The sequence below is a fragment of the Pelodiscus sinensis genome, chromosome 21, assembly GCF_049634645.1.
Source record: "Pelodiscus sinensis isolate JC-2024 chromosome 21, ASM4963464v1, whole genome shotgun sequence".
Lineage (NCBI taxonomy): Eukaryota > Metazoa > Chordata > Testudines > Trionychidae > Pelodiscus > Pelodiscus sinensis.
The window spans coordinates 14602311-14619543 of NC_134731.1; the positions used below are offsets into that span (position 1 = coordinate 14602311).

At 47.8% G+C, this 17233-nt stretch overlaps 1 protein-coding gene across 2 annotated transcripts in view; it reads left to right on the forward strand.

The window, feature by feature from the left end:
- XAF1 (XIAP associated factor 1) overlaps positions 1-17156 on the forward strand; it is a 36795-nt gene extending 19639 nt beyond the window's left edge. Inside the window, exons 1-9 of one of the 2 annotated variants that reach the window (XM_006113283.4) lie at positions 1941-1960; positions 2061-2137; positions 3889-4024; positions 5049-5105; positions 6129-6324; positions 9975-10042; positions 10755-11084; positions 13203-13272; positions 16999-17156. In XM_006113283.4, the coding sequence (XP_006113345.1) occupies positions 2106-2137; positions 3889-4024; positions 5049-5105; positions 6129-6324; positions 9975-10042; positions 10755-11084; positions 13203-13272; positions 16999-17012 (903 nt within the window). In that variant the 5' untranslated portion in view covers positions 1941-1960; positions 2061-2105 and the 3' untranslated portion in view covers positions 17013-17156. Of the gene's footprint in view, positions 1-1940; positions 1961-2060; positions 2138-3888; positions 4025-5048; positions 5106-6128; positions 6325-9974; positions 10043-10754; positions 11085-13202; positions 13273-16998 lie in introns of those variants that run through there. The other variant, XM_075904922.1, reaches the window with a different exon arrangement.
- Positions 17157-17233: the final 77 nt, after the last annotated feature.

Consider the following 17233-nt stretch of genomic DNA (forward strand, 5'->3'; position numbering starts at 1 on the left):
TCCTGTAGACGACTGAATCCTGTATTTGCATAGGTTTGGGACTAAATCAGGGGTGGGCAAGAGGATGCTACCCCAATCTCCTGCCCCAGATCACAATCCCTTCCTACCCATGGTTACATCCCAAAATCCTGCATCCCAGTCCCCTGCCTTAGGTCACAACTCCCTTCTTCACTCAAACGACCTCCCAGATCCCATTCTCCCTCCTGTACCCCAATCCCTTGCTCCAAGCTCCCTTCTGCACCCAACCTCCATCCCAGACCCCAGAATTCATCCATTAATATCCTGGAAGAGTGCGGCCCTCGACCACTTTCCAAAATCTTGTAGTGGCCCCCCATCAAAAATGGGCTAAATGATCCCAGAAATGGACTAAATGGTCCAATGGGTCTTTTCATTTCCAAGGGCAGGGATCCTGTATTGCGAGCCTTGTTCCATGGGCTATGTCTAGACTGCCACTTTTTTCTAGCAAAAGGTATGCAAATTGTGCTCCGCAATTTGCATACCTTTTCCTGATAGTTTTGTTGGAAGAGGCTTTTCCAAAATTTGGCCTGTCTACACTGGGCCAAATTTCGGAAAAACCTCCTCTTTCAAAAGAGCCTGTCTGCTCTTCTACAAAAAATTTTGGAAGAGCAGACGTGTTCCCTGGATGCAGCGGAGTTTTTCCGGGATACATATTGTGGAAAAAACTCCATAGTCTAGTCTAAACATAGCCAGGGCTGGAGAAAATTAAGAGGAAAGCAAGAGCATTCTAACTCCCTCTTGTGGTTGCCAGGAGGGCTGTTTGCCAAGGACGAAGGAATCCACTGAAGGCCGTTTGTGCTTTCTTTGTCCTTAGGAAAAGAATTCACCACACTAGACAGGAAGGGGATGGGGGAACAGAGCCCTGGCTGTCCCTGCCAGAAGGAAGTTTGACTCTGGAAACTGGCCATGTGAGCATAGGTAGTCTCAGGGCTGGCCTGGAGCAGAGCAGGTGAACAAAGCCCTCCTTCCCCTGATTTTGGAGAGCCCCAGAGAAACTCTGCATTACAGTTGGGCAGATTACTTAGGTGCAGTGGTTCTCAGCCAGGGGTACAGCACCCTGATAGGTACTCAGAGATGTTCCAGGGTGTTCTTCAATTTCAACTCATCTAGATACAATATGTCTACGTCTACACTGGCATGATTTTCCGGAAATGCTTTTAATGGAAAAGTTTTCTGTTAAAGCATTTTCGGAAAAGCGCGTCTAGATTGGCAGGACGCTTTTCCGCAAAAGTACTTTTCGCGATCGGGGCTTTTTTGCGGAAAACAGTACTGTGCTGTCTACACTGGCCCTTTTGCGCAAAAGTCTTTCGGAAAAAGACTTTTGCCCGAACGGGAGCAGCATAGTATTTCCGCAAAAGCACTGACAATGTTACATGAGATCATCAGTGCTTGTGCGGAAATTCAAGCGGGCAGTGTAAACAGCTGGCAAGTTTTTTCCGCAAAAGCAGATGATTTTGCGGAAAAACTTGCCAGTCTAGACACAGCCTATTTGTCCAGTTTTAAAGCAGGCTACAGAAAAAGCACTAGTGAAATTAGTGCAGACAAAAATCACGTACAGACCATGACTTGATTGTACTGCTTTATATACGGTACACTGAAATGTAAGGACCATATTTTTATTGCAGTTGATGTATTTTATAATTGTAGGGTAAAAGGAGAAAGTCGGCAGTTTTCCAGTAATAGTGAGCTGTGATACTTTGGTATTTTTTTGTCTGATTTTGTAAGCAAATAGATTTTAAGTGAAGTGAAACTTGGCATAAGACAAGCCAAACTCGTGAAAGGGATACAGTTGCTTGGAAAGGCTGGGAGCCACTGCCTTCTTGTGGTCAAATTAATTTGGGATACCGAGGAAGGAGGTAGAATTACCAAGGCGAACACAGAGCACCTGGAGAATAGGTTGGCTCTGATTCTATTCCGGGAAGGGAGCTCCCCGCACTTTTTGGTAAACTCCCACCATTAAGACTGCCCCTCCCTACTGCTGCACACAATGTGGTGCAGCCGGGTTTAGAATTACAGTTTCAGTTTCATTTCTCTCGCTACAGGCTGATCAAAAGAAAGAGAAAGAGGGCCATAGCCAGAGAGAAACCATGGAGGAGGAGAGCAAGTTCTGCAAGAACTGGTAAGAAATCCTTTATTTCTCAAAAGTGGTATTTATGTCAGAGGGGATGTAGACAAGCTAGACCAGTGGTTCTCAACTAGAGGCATGCAGACCGCTTCCCGCAGGCACATCAACACCTCTGGATATTAGCCTAACTTTCCAGCAGGCTGCAAAAAAAGTTTAGACTGCTCTATATACGGAGATGTAAGTACAACATGTACATTCCAATAGATTTATGTTATAATTATAGGATCAAAATTAGAAAGTCAGCATTTTTTCAATAATAGCGTGCTGTGACCTTCTTGTGTATTTATGTCTGATTTTGCAAGCAAGAGGTGAAACTTGGAGGTATGCTAGACAAATCAGACTCCTAAAAGAGTTACAGTCATCTAGGATAATTGAGAGCTACTGTCCTTGTGGGAACCCATAGAGTAACTCCCCACTTCATATTGTCCTGGTTAACTGTCCCGGTTAACATTGTATTAGAGCTTGTGCTTGTTTATAGTTCCATAAGACCCTCTTATAACCCTGTTTGGTGGCCTGCTTTGTCCACTTCTTGCAGCCTGTCCTTGGGGGGGGAGGGGGATTGGAATCAGGGTAGGCTGGCAGCCCCCCATTAGCTCCCCTTAGTTCCCTAGGAGTGTGAGGCCACATTAACAACATGCATCTGACGAAGTGGGTCTTTGCCCACGAAAGCTTATGCTCCTACACTTCAGTTAGTCTATAAGGTGCCACAGGACTCCTCTCCGCTTTTGCAGATTCAGACTAACAGGGCTACCCCTCTGATAATTTACAACATGTTAACTCTTGAGGGCTCAGCCAAGTGCTAGTTCATTAATTAGTAGCAAGTCATTCCCTGGGAAATATTCCACCCTCTGACTCCACCACCTCAACCAAGCTTCACAATCATCATTGCTGGGTACAGTATTACATTGTTTGTTTAAAACTTACACTGTGTATGTATATACTATCTTTTGTCTGCTGAAAAAAAATTCCCTGGAACCTAACCCTCCCTGTCCCCACCACCATTTACATTAATTCTTATGGGGGAAAATGGATTTTGCTTCGAGCTGAATTTTTTGCGAACATAACTACAATGTTATGCGAGGAGCTACTGTATCTTCCTGCCTTGGGAGCCCTAAACAAACGATCATAATTGTGATCAAAAAGCTATGGAGCAGATCTTCAGCTAATGTATGTTATCCTAGATCTATTGAAGACCATAGTTCTCCAAACACAGCTGGAATCCACCTCCAAACTTTGCAACATAGTTCCCGATTCACCTCTTGCCTCAACTTTACCCCATGGGACTCAGAGTTATTCCTGATTTCTGCATGTGTGAGGGGAGTCAGTAAGACCTGATCTACAGTAAAGAGGAAAGTCGACTTAAGATACACAACTCCAGTTACGTTAATTATGTAGCTTGAGTCGACGTATCTTAAATAGAGTTTTCGCCCCATCCATGCAATGGGAGTCTACAGGAGCAAATGCTCCCATCAGCTCCCCTTACTCCTCGTGAGGAGCAGGACTACTGGCACCGATGGGAGCGCCCACTCAGTTCAAATTAGTGGGTCTTTACGAGACCTGCTAATTCAAACCCCAGAAGATCGACTGCAGCAGCATCAATCTTCCACGTAGTGTAGGCAGGCCCTAATGGAGTCCAAATGTTTCTGTCAGATAGGGCACAGATATAAATATTGATCTTTCACTTTCAAGCTAGAGTTGAGTTAAAGAAGTAACATTCCTTTTCTTCCCCCCTCCATGCCACACAGCAAACGAGATGTGTCTGCTGCCAATTTCTCTCTGCATGAGACCCACTGCACACGGTTTCTCGCTCTCTGTTCAGAGTGTGATGAACCTATTGCTCTAAAGGAGATGGAGAGCCATCAGGAAGAAGCACATAAGCAGGTGAGAGCTGCTCCATTTCCTTATACCACAACAGTTCCTGGTTATGAGCTCTGTTTCCTTTTAGCCTAGCCATGCTATTGGACATGGGCAGTAGATAGTGTAGGCAAGGGAAGCTACCTACATGCTCTGGCCACCAGGGAAGGCTGGGTCCACAGTGCGAGGAGTGGGGCAGTGGCAGGGCAGCCCTGCTCCCTGGCTGCCGGGAAGGGCTGGGGCCCCAGCATGGCAGCTGTGGCCCCGCAGATGGCCAGGAAGGATGAGGCTGGGGTGGGTGGGGGTTGGCTCCAGGGGTGGGGCCTTGGAAGGAAGGGGAGAAGCTGGGGCTTACCTTCCCTGGCAGGGCCTTCATCCGCTGTCCATGCTATTGAATGTCAAATAGCAACAAACGTCTGTAGTTGAAGAGCAGGAAACGTGTCCCTTCTGGACTTATAGCTCCCATTCGTCCACATGGCATCTACATGGTCAAACTGAAGCCTAGCACATGGGCCTGACTCCACTCTGTTGTGTTTATTATATGCTGGTGTCTCTCCATTGATTTCAATGCATAAAAAGTAGCATAACAGAATGGGGAAATCAAGTGTAACTCATCGTAACTCCATCGACGTCCACAGAGCTAAGATCTCTGACACCCACTGAGCACCTGTCCTATTTCGATAGGGCTATAGGCTTCTAACATCCACTGGAATCAATGGGAGTTAGGCACATACATGAATTTGTGATTCTTTGTCTTTATCATTGAACTTGGGGAAATTCCAGGCTTGGATTCCTGAATAAAATGGTCAAACCCTGCACTTGAACAGCCAGATCAGAACTATATTTTCCACTAAATCTTGTCTCACATAGCCCAGTCCCTGCCGCAAAAACTACAGTCTCCACCAGCTTTTCAAACAGAATAAAAATAAGCAATTAATTGGAAGAAGAGTTGGCACGAGATGCCACCAGACATCTTTGAAAGGTTCCCCCAGGATCCGTTTTGTATTTTCCCCTAAGCAGCCTACTTAATCTTTCCCCCCTTGGCTTTCAGGTCAGATGTAAACTGTGTCACCAAAGCATGCAGAAATACCAGCTGGAGAGTCATACGGTGAGTAGCGTGACGTAGGATAGCAGAATCCTATTCGGATGATCTTTGACAAGTCACCTTGAGTTGCACTGAAGAGGGATGATTGCAAAATAAACATCTTGGGCTTGCCTAATGAAATGCAACAGCCCCAGCCTCAGACATCTTAAGCACGACAGTAGCAGGAAATAGGGGCGCAGGGGGGGTTTGCACCCAGATTCCATGCACCCAGGGACTGGCCCCACTGCCAACCTGCTGCCAGCTCCAGCAGCCCAGGCTCCCTGCCTCCAAGCAGCCCCTCTGGAGTCCAGCTGGCTCCGTGGGCTTTGGGGTCCCGGTCTCCAGGCAGCCCCTTCAGAGTCCTACCATTCCCACTGGCTCCACAGGCTGCCATCCTCATGGGCTTCGCTCCTGGCCTTGGCCCAGGACTCCACAGCTGCCTCCAGCTGTGGCTAAGTTTCCAGCTCTCCCATCCTGGACAGACCAGACACCATTGTCGCAAATGCATCTGGTGGAGTTGGCAACCCTAGGTGTGACCCCAGGTTGAGGCAGTGCGGGGCGTGAACAACTGAGGAGAGGGGGGGGAACACCGCCTCTACATCCCCACCCTAAAAATAGTTCTGGTGCCACTGGTCATTCTTTAGTTTCATTTAACAGAAACATTTTACATTTCAATAAACATGGTCAGCGCTGTCCTTACCCTCTTTTTCTCGCATAGGGATTAGCTAGGAGAGTCGATCGCCTCAGTACATCCCACGGGGCCTTTCTTCTCCTGGACCGTGGCACTTCTGCCCTGCCGTCCACGCTTGTGTCTCATACAGCTCCAGGGAGGAAGCTAGGGAAAGTGAGAGGCCATTCTCAGCATCTTGCAGGCTGCGCTGGGAGAAGCAGACAGTGGGAATGGTTAGGAAGGAGATGTGGAGTTAGATGAGGATGGAGACGTTAGCAGGGACATTTTCAGGACGGACCGTGGTTCCAGCCACCCAACATCCTTATTCTTTCAGCTTCGATTGACTGTTTGCAATCGTTTCCTCTTCCCACCTGCAGGCCAATGAATGTAATGAACGGTCCCTGAAATGCACATTCTGCGAGCTGGAAATGCCCTTCAGCAAGCTGCAGAGGCACCTCGAGGCCTGCGGGAGTCGAACGGAGCTCTGTTGGGAGTGTAACAGATACATCATGTACAAGGACTTGGACAAGCACAAAGACGTTTGTCAGAATGGCAGTAAACCGGCGAACAATGGTGAGATACACTGTCAAACCAGTGACGTGTCTCCTTCTCCAGCCTTGAGTCTCCCATCCTCAGGTAGCCAGAATTTCTCATTATCTAGAACAGGATCATGATCCTCCAGGGCAGTGGTAGGCAGCCCACAGGCCGCATGCGGCTCATTGGGGTTCCACCTGTGGCTTGTGCACCCCCTCTATGTCCTCTTCCTCCACTCCTCTTGCACACTGGGGCACTGAACTTACCTACTCCACCCCTTCCTCCCAGAGCTTGATTCTCAGCTTTTCAAGTTCTGGGAGGGAGGGGCAGGAGCAGGGATAGAGCACAAATCATGTGATTCATGGTGCTCCAAAAGTGCTGGGAAGGAGGGGGAGGTGTAGGTCGGGATGGGGTCTGGTGCCCCAGTGCACAAGAGGCTTGGGGGGAAGGGCAAACGGGGGTGTACGGCCCACAGGTGGAACCCCAATGGGTCCACCACTTTCAGTCTTGCGGCCCACTGAGATGAAGGAGGGGCACTTGTGTGGCCCACTCACCAGTCTTGGCTGTCCATCGCTGCTCCAGTCTGTTGCTTTGAAAATTCCCTTGCCACCTGTAATTACTCACAATTCATGTCTTTTAATAAATCAGGCTATCCCATATAGTGTAAAAATCCCCAAAGGGGTTATTGTTTAGACAGCCACAGCCAATGAGTCAAATTCTGCTCTGATTTACACTCACAATTGTAAATCCAGCTTGGTCTGGTCATGCCAGTGGAATCGCTCTGCAGAGAGAGTGGTAAAACACAAACATTGGACCTTAATTTTATCTACAAGGGTATGTCTACACTGCCACCCTAGTTCAAACTAGAGTGGCTAATGTAGGCGTTCGAAGTTGCAAATGAAGCCCGGGATTTAAATATCCCGGGCTTCATTTGTATCTCGCCGGGTGCCGCCATTTTTAAATCCCCCTCAGTGCGGACTCCGTGCCCGTGGCGACACGCGGCATGGAGTAGGTAGTTCGAATTAGGCTCTCTAATTCGAACTACCGGTACACTTGTTCCACGAGGAGTAATGGTAGTTCGAATTAGAGAGCCTAATTCGAACTACCTACTCCGTGCCGCGTGTCGCCACGGGCACGGAGTCTGCACTAAGGGGGATTTAAAAATGGCGGTGCCCGGCGAGATGCAAATGAAGCCAGTGATATTTAAATCCTGGGCTTCATTTGCAACTTCGAATGCCTACATTAGCCACTCTAGTTCGAACTAGGGTGGCAGTGTAGACATACCCCAAGAGGCTTATTTTAAGCTAGAGTGACATTTACAGGCCTGATTCCTTGTTTCCTCCAAAACTGCTGTTGGCAGTTTTGGGTGTTCAAGAATTGGAGGACAGCGTCCTTACTTAGGCAGGGACCCCCATCCCATAAAACCAGTCTGATTATTCATCTGCGATAACAACGCTGCTGCTAACTGCCTGGGGTGACTGAACCAGCATCTTTGCAAACTCTAGCTACAGCACAAGCTCACGCCTTCCTGGGATTTGGTTTAGTCTTCAAGCTTGACAGCTCTTAGAGCCCACAGCCTAGGTGAGTGTCTCTTCCCGAAGAGACAGTGCCGCCTTTCTTATCTGTAGCAGAGAAGCAGAACCCACTTACGCCTTTTCCACCAGGTTCAGAACCTGCTAAGCTGGTGGAGTATTTAGGGTCCATGTTGCTAGCCTGTTACTGTGACCTTTAAAAGTAGCAGATTTGAGTTGCACTTTCTTCCTGCTGAAGCATCAAAGCCAAGTTCTCTAGTTTCACTGTCCCTTGGGGTTAGGGTCAGTTTTCTGTGGGTTAAGAGAAAGAGGCTTGCTAGAGCGTGATAGGCAATGTTCCCACTAAGATAAGAACATAAGAACGGTCATACTGGGTCAGACCAAAGGTCCATGTAGCCCAGTATCCTGTCTGCCGACAGTGGCCAATAAGAGATGCCTCAAAGGGAAGGTAATCCTCACATGATCCCTCTCTTGTCATCCATTTCCAGACAAACAGAGGCTAGGGACACCATTTCTACCCATCCTGGCTAATAACCAATAATGGACCTAAGTTCCATGAATCTATCTAGCTCTTTTTTGGAACCCTGTTAAAGTCCTAGTCTTCACCACATCTTGACTGTGCACCAGTCATGATTTTATAGACCTCAATAATATCCTCCTTTAGTCCTCTCTTTTCTAAGCTGAAAACTCCAAGTCTTTTTACTCTCTCTTCATATGGGACCTGTTCCAAACCCCTCATCGCTTTTGTTGCCCTTTTCTGAACCTTTTCCAATGCCAATGTATCTTTTCTGAGAGGAGACAACCACATATGTACGCAGTATTCAAGATGTGGGTGTAGCATGGATTTATACAGAGGCAATAAGATATTTTCTGTCTTATTCTCTGTCCCTTTTTAAATTATTCCTAACATTCTGTTTGCTTTTTTGACTGCCGCTGCACACTGAGAGGATGCGTTCAGAGAACTATCCACAATGACTTCAAGATCTCTCTTTTGAGTAGTTGTAGCTAAAGTAGTCCCCATCATATTGGATGTATAGTACGCACAAACATTTCTTCTCCCACCCACCTCCTCTAGAGAGCTGTGCAGCAGCACTTGAACTGCAGACGGCTATTCTGGCAGGCGGGGCCTGCTGAGATAGCGTGGTGAGGAAGCCACTGGGGCAGAGGACTGCATGGTGAGGGAGAGGAGGCCTGCTCTGGTGGCCAGGGCTGCCAGGTGGTGGGGGCACTGAGGCCTGTTCTTGAGATTGGGGCCAGGAACGGGACCTGTTGCATGGGGGGAAGGGGCGCGTATCTCCTCCTGTGACCAGGAACATGACATGCTGCATGGGCGGGGTGGGGCGCCGGGCCTGCTCTGGTGGCGGGGAACATGTGCGCATGTCTGTGTGAGTGTCTGTAAATAAATTGGGTGCCACGGTGGCACACATCCAAACCAGCACACATGACCTCAATATTGGTGCACAAACCAAAACTCACTCTGCTCATGGTTGGAAAATCTTAGAGGGAGCACTGGTGATAGGAGAAGCGGGTGATCATTTGTGAATGCCACCAATGAGTCTAAGGACGACGGGGGAAAGAGCAAGAACATACTCACTGGGACAGATACAAAGTGTTGATCCAGAGTTGGGTTTCAACCACTCCAGAGATCAGCAGGGAGGAAATTTCAAAACTTCAGTTTATTCAAGAGATGCAAACAGGGAAATTTGGATCCATTCCTGCCTTAGGCTCCAGTCCCCTCACGTTCAGCAGCGTTTGGATCAGGTGCTTCTAGTGGTGGTCTGCATGACCCAGGGAGCTGACAGGATTGCTGGCCCACTGGGCACTGTGGTGGGGGGAGGGAAGTTCCATGCTCCCAGAAGAGATGGGGCAGAAGGGACAGGACTGGGCAGCCTACCCCCAGCACTGCCTGGACAGTGTGGTGCCCTTCCTGCTCTCCACCAGCCCTCGGAGTCAGCTGGAGCATGCAGCTCAGGGCTCCCAGTAGCAATGGCCATGAGCCTTGGGCCCTTTAAAAATCACCAGGCCCTGAGCCAATTGCCCCTTTGTCCCCCCCCCCCCCATCAGCAGGCCTGGCGTGACCTGAGTTTGAGGAGCTGGGAACAGTATTTGACTGCTCTGTGCATTAACAGTAGATTGCTTTCCCCGTTTCCTCTCCAGGTCTCAGTGACAATCTGTGTCAGCAATGCAATAAGTGCTTCCCCGACGACCAGTACCTCCAGCACCTGGTAAGTGATTGGCGAGCAAAACCAGCAAAGAGCTTGGGCATCCTTCAGACCACGCCGTTTTTGTCAAAAGCCACACGCTGGACACAGCAGGACAGCAGGTTCTGGCTGCTCAGGTTGCACAGCCTTGCACCAGCCACACATGCCCTGTTAGCACCAGTCCTTCCTTGGCAGGCTGCCTCCAGGGCTCTTACCCTCTTGCTGCCAATGCAGAATGAAAACAGCTGTGATTCTACACACCTCCTGCATCTTTCCCTCCCACTGCCTAGCAAGAGCTAGACTGGCTAATAAAGCCCTGAAGAACAAAGGCTCCAATCCTGTTGCCTTGAGGGGGTGTCTATTCGGAAAGGGCTGCTACTAACCTTTCAGTCAGTTTGATGATACTTTTGGTGCAGAGGCTCCTAGTAAAAACCTGGCTCCCCATCAGGGCATCTGTCTGGACACCATTGTCCTCTTTTTGTGGAGCACCTGCACACAGTGACTTCCCCACCCTAGAAGGGACCTGTAGTTGCAGTGTGTTTTGTGGCACCTTTCTCCTGCCCTCTGGTTTTTTAAAGACATCTGCCTTTATTGATTTTTAGTCTCCCATTCGGGTGTTTTTAATTTTTTCTTGTATTGAGTCATGGTGCAGACACGTGCCCTGACATCCTCCAGGGCACCCTCATTGATTCACCATCTGGCGATGTCCATTGTTTTTTTTCATTGTCCTTCGCAGAATGAGTGCAGCCCTCTCTCCAAACTCGCGGAAATTCTCGCCACCCAGTCAGTCACAACATCCCAGCCGCTCCCTCTTCCCTCGCTGGTGAGGTCTTCCCCCCGTGAGAATGCAGCTGCAGCATGGCAGGATGTTCGCCCAAAACGGAAGGAGAAGGACTTGTCTTCTGCCTCCCGGCCCTCGCTCAAGCCACTGAAGAACAAAAAGTCAGCAAGCCGCTCTGCTTTCACTTCTGTGCTGGATCCCGAAGACTCAATGACTTACGATGTGTTGGCAGCCTGTTCCCAGTGCAATATTCTCCTCCCAGGTCCAACTCTAAGGAAGCACGAGGTGAGAAATGCTCCCTGTATGTCTCCTGCCACTGGAGAAGAGCAAAGGGGTGCTGGGGGACAACTGGACTTTAGACAAGCTCTGTCTAGACCAGTGCTACTTCAGATCAGAGTCACACAGGCCTCTTCTGTTAATTGCTACTTATTGAGGGCTAGCAGCCTGGGCAACCCTGCACTGGGCATAGAGTAGAGAAAACAACCAGATTCAAGAACAAGTGAGTGCAAACTGGCCATGAATATATTCAGGTTGGAAAGTAGGTTTCTACCCATCGCAGGAGAGAGGGTCCAGAGCAGCTTTCCGGTGGGAAGGGCAGGCCCCCTAGCTAGTTTTAAAATTAAGCTTGAAAAACATAGATGAGGAGGTTGCCTGTCATAGCAACCTTGGGGACCGTGGAGAACTCTTCCAGTCCTTGGTTCTACTGACTTTAATGCAGTTACACGAGGATGGCACTGCCCAGCTGTACCCTCCATAACAAGTCTTATGCTCTATTTCAAAGAAGTTATGCCCATGTCAAGTGGCTGTAACAGTGGGGAATCAGCCCTTAATATTTCTGGTTCTGCAGCTGTGACTCATGTATGCAGACTGACATAGATCCACTGAAATCAATGGGACTACACCTGCTTTACATTAGCTGGGAATATGGCCTGGTAAATCACACTGATCGCAGATATGCTAAGGGCCTTTTACAATTTGGTCAGCACAAAGGAGCCTTAAAGGGGGTGCCAACAGCCCTCAGAAGAAAGCCCTGGACAGCGCCAGTGTAGACTTAGCATAAGGTCCCTGCATGGCTCTATTCCCAGCCCCTGACATAGGAGGGGAATATGCAGTGAGACCAGGAGCATGCCTAGTGCCTGCTTCCCACGGCTCATTAGGAGCAATGCGCAAGCTCCTGCATAGCCCCAGAATATATAAGTGGCAATGATGGTTTATTTTAAAAAGCTGCACTCTCCCTCCCATTCCTGCCTCTTCCTCTGTCTCCCTTCACTTCCCCACATGCTTCTGAATACCCTGTGAGGTGTGTGACCAGGATTCTGCAGAAGCAGGGACAGAGCCCTCCTCATGTCTCAAGGCCTGACGTAGGGACACCATTGTCTCCTACCCAAGGCTATGTCTACACTCACAGCTTCTTGCACAAGTACAGCTGTTCTTGCGCGAGAATCTGCAGAGCTCTTGCGCAAGGAAATTCACAGTACGGTGTGGTAAGAGAGGGCTCCTTGCACAAGAGTGACGCTCTTTTTTGACAGGTGTAAGCCCTCTTGCGCAGGAGCTCTTGCACAAGAGGGCAGTGTGGACGCTCGGCAGGGATTTCTTGCGCAAGAAAGCCCTATGGCTAAAATGGCCATCAGAGCTTTCTTGTGCAAGAAAGCGTCCACACTGCCATGGGCGCTCTTGCACAAAAGCACAGCTCACACATGGCAGTGTGGACGTTTTCTTGTGCAAGAACTCATGCACAAGAAGCCGCAAGTGTAGACATAGCCCAAGTGTGGATGCATAAAGGATGAAGGGCAGTGTACTCTGTAAGCTGAGTGCTTGGGCAGCCACCCAGGAGAGATTCAGGTACTGCCCTGCTGATCAGCAGAGCACTAACAGCTGCAGTATGAGTTTCTACTGGTGGTGCACCCCTGGTAGTGCAAGAAACAAAAATTATTCTGCACACAAATGGAAAAAAATAGCCTTGCATCAATGTTCCCTCTATGGGTATGTCTACGCTGCATCCCTAATTCGGACTAGGGATGCAAATGGAGACAACCGAAGTAGTTAATGAAGTGGGGATTTAAATATCCCATGCTTCATTAACATGATCGCGCCGGTGCGCTAGTTCGAATCACAGCTGTTTCGAACCAGGAAGTGTGCGCCGGGACGTGTTAGTTAGGACTAAAGCCCTTAGTCCAAACTAATGTTACTCCTCAAAAACTAATGTTACTCCTCAGTAAAATCAGCTGTGATTCGAACTAGCGTGCCGGCGAGATCATGTTACTGAAGCGCGGGATATTTAAATCCCCTCTTCATTAACTACTTCGGTTGTCTCCATTTGCATCCCTAGCCCGAACTAGGGATGCAGTGTAGAAGTACCTTAAGTTCTTTTGTATTCATTGTCATTATTATTCATTTGTTCAGACCAAGTGCCTACGTCTGGCTTCTTTGCAAAGTATCCGGAGGAGACCAAAATCGAGTCCTGGAAAGCGAGGTACTATATTTCTGAGAAATACAGCATAACCCAATGAGAAACAACCCAGTATCTAGTAACTGTAGATAAGAGGGATGATGGGGCATTTCCCATAGCAGGTGCCCTGGAAGGATTAAAATTGCAAGGCACTCACATATTTCAGTGATGCTAGTGGTATGAATATATGTACAGCAGAGGTGGAAAGGAACCTTTTTGGGTTAGGGCCACTGACCCAAAAAAAATCAGTGGGGGGGGGGGGGCGCACAAAAGTAAGAAGCAAAAACAAACAGACAAGACCCTCAACTGAGGAGAGAAAAAACAAAACAAAAACAAAACCACACACACACGCCAATCTCACTGATGTGGCCCTCAACTGAAAAGGAGGAGAAAGACACTCCCCATATGCCTGGGGAGCCCAGGCTAATAGATTTTTGGCCCCTCCTAGGCTCTAGGGTGGGGGCAAAAATGAGTTCAGTATGTGGCAGGGCAGCTGCCAGGAAGCAGACTTGGGGTATGGGGTCTGAGTGGGAGGGAGAGCATAAGAGCAGGCTAGGAGGGGAGCCCCAAGCCTTAGGGGCCAGATCCAGGCAAGTTGGAGGTCACATCCAGCCCCCGGACCTTAGCTCCCCACCCCCGGTGTACAGTCTCCATGTTTAGAAACTATGCTCTAATGTTCAGGGCCCCCTGTGCCCTAATCAAGCTAGCTTCTTAGGAGTGCTTGAATTTGACCCCAGCTGCATTGTTATGCTTAAACGAAGCACACTAAATCTTTTATGAAGGAAGAGGCAGTACACCGTATTTACTGAGAATACAACAGCTGCATATGCTTTTCAGTCACACACACAAAACATCATGCATACACAGTTCTGCCAGATGATATAGTTACCAGTGCAGAGGTTGTGTCAATCTAGTGGTCAGCTAGATTGAGCACGGAGGGGGGAAGCAGGGCCTTGTCGGTCAATCGATCCGATACTCCTCTCCAGATAGTGGCAGACAAACCCAAGTTCCATAGCAAAACACCCTGCTTTTTATAATCCGTTTCTCTTGTTGAAATCCATGGATTCCGCTTTGTCAGCTTGTGACTGGAACGTTACCTTTGTGATGTGAGTGTTCCCAAAACATCTCTCGAAGGTTCATCCTGTAATCAATCGTCCTTTCAGGGTGCTTGCTCTGCTTTAAGGTAGTCAGTCTGCCAATTATCCAGTCTTCTTGTGAGTAGGGGGTATATACCGATAGTTATTAATGGCTCATCTGCAATCAGGTTGTCTCGTCCTCTGGCCATGCCCATGCTCACTCACCCCCCTTCTTCGGCCATCTGGTTCTATATAACTTTATAACTTGGACACATTCACCCTCCTTACATACACAAGAGCTGTCCGAGGTTACAGATCTGCATGGCAAAGCAAAAGCGTTGTAAATTAAGCAACTAAGGCTTGGCCTTCAACACTAGCAGAATTTCTCTAATCTTAACACAGCCACAATATCGAAGACTGTCTTTCTACTTTAGCACACTTACTAAACTTCAGAACAAAGAAAATAGACCTTCAACTGAAAGGACTTAATTTGTAAAATATTTTATATATATATATATACACGCCTTATATTGCTATATTATTGCTACATCGCTACTATATTACTATGCTTAAGATAAATACAAAAAGAATAAAACTTTCAATCCTAACAGCATCGCAACTGCCCAACAGTACACATTAGGCAGCGGCAGAAAGACTAGAATTTGGGACGTTCCTGACATCTAGGCTACGTCTACACTCACGGCTTCTTGTGTGAAAAATATGCAAATGAGGCAAAGCATGGAATATCACTGAGCCTCATTTGCATACATAATGAGTCACCATTTTTACAAAAGCTCTTGCGCCAGAGGGAGCATCTACACTGCCCCTTCTTGTGCAAGAAAAACCCTCTTGCGCAATGCCATTATTCCTGAAAATAATCGGCATAGCAGCATTGCGCAAGAGGGTTTTTCTTGCACAAGAAGGGGCAGTGTAGACAACTCCCTCTGGCACAAGAGCTTCTTTTGTAAAAATGGTGACTCATTATGTATGCAAATGAGGCTCAGTGATATTCCATGCTTTGCCTCATTTGCATATTTTTCACACAAGAAGGAAGATCGCACCAATGTAGACACAGCCTGACTGTTGTGGTTCCCCTCTGGTCCAGCTCCTCCCCCTGCCTGCTGTCTTAGTCAACCAGCAACAGGGCTGCCTTCTCCCTGCCCTCTTTTTGTCGTCCCCCCCAGCCCACATGCTCCTATTGGCCAGCCAGATGCTGAACTGAGGGCTCCCTACTGTCACACCAGGGGTGGAGAGGAGTCCTTAGCCAGTGCAGTTCCATGCTGATCCCAGGGATGCCCTGAGCCCAAGCAGAAGCTATAGTAGGGAAAAAAGGGGCAGAGGGAAGCTGAACCCCAGCAGAAGCCACAGAGGTTCAGCAGCCTTAGGTAACTCGTGTAGGGCCCCATAAATTGTAAGCATGGCCCAATCAAGATGCACAATACAATGTTGAGACCCAACCGTTTTCTAATCACATTTTAATGAAGGGCTTGTACAGGCAGCCACTCTCACCCACGTTATACCACTTGCATTATGCTGGTGTAATGAAAACAGCACAACTCCGCAAGAATGGCATAATTATACCAGTTTGAAAGGGGCTTCTGCCAGTGTAGTTTATCTTTATAGGCAAAGGGGCATAACATGTAATGCACCTTTATACTGGTACAATGGTGTCCACACTAGGGATTTTACCAGTACAACTATGTAAAAATAATTAGGAGTGTGGAATAGCTGCCATATGAAGAGATATTTAAAAAGACTGGGACTTTTCAGCTTAGAAAAGAGAAAACAAGGGGGGATAGGATAGAGGTCTATAAAATCATGACTGGTGTGGAGAACGTAAATAAGGAAAAAATATTTACTTGTTCCCATAACACAAGAACTAGGGGTCACCATATGAAATTAATAGCAGGTTTAAAACAAACAATAGGAATATTTCTTCACACAATGCGCACACAACCTGTGGAACTCCTTGTCAGAGGATGTTGTGAAGACCCGGACTTTAACAGGGTTTAAAAAAGAACTGTATAATTTCATGGAGGATAGGTCCATCAATGGCCAGGATAGGCAGGGATGGTGTCCCTAACCTCCGTTTGTCAGAAACTGGGAATGGACAACAGGAGAGGGATCACTTGATCTGTTCATTCTCTCTGGGGCACCTTGCATTGGCCATTGTCGGAAGACAGGACACTGGATTAGGTGAATCTTTGGTCTGACCCAGTATGGCCGTTATGATAATAATTCCTGACAGTTATACCGGTGCAGAAGCCGTGCACAGATCAGGTCGCAGTGGTGCTAACTATACAGACCTGGGACATAACCCTACAGTCCTTACTCAGGACAATCTCCCATTGCTTTGTTTTGTATTTTCAACAGACAAAAAATGTAACCTTATATTTTCAACCAGAACTACCCTTGTTTTATATTGTGGTGGGACAGGGTGGGGTGGGGAAAACAAATGTCCATGAAAGAGCACAGTATATCTCTCTCCTCAGATAGACTGATCACAGAATGACTGCCTTTCTCTGTAGACAGCATATTTCTGCAATGAAAGATGCCACACAACTGAAACAAAATACACCACTGTGTGAAGTTAAAGGGAGTTTAAGGGCATAAAATCATGGGCTTACCTAGTCATGTAAAAAAAAAGTGATATTGGGTTTTGATTGTTTTACAGAGGAGCCTTTGTAAGGCACTACTGGAAAAACTGGAACCAGAGACGCTCCACCAGACCCCACACTTCAGTTCAGCACTAGTAATGGCATTCTAAACCACATAACTTTATACATAGCGAATAAAAGCATCATCCTTCTCAGGCTAGCAGAGAATAAAGAACCACTCTCTGTAATTTATTCTGGGCCAAGGAGGTTTATCATCAAACTTCACCAGAAGCTCTGGACAGCTGTGTCCTT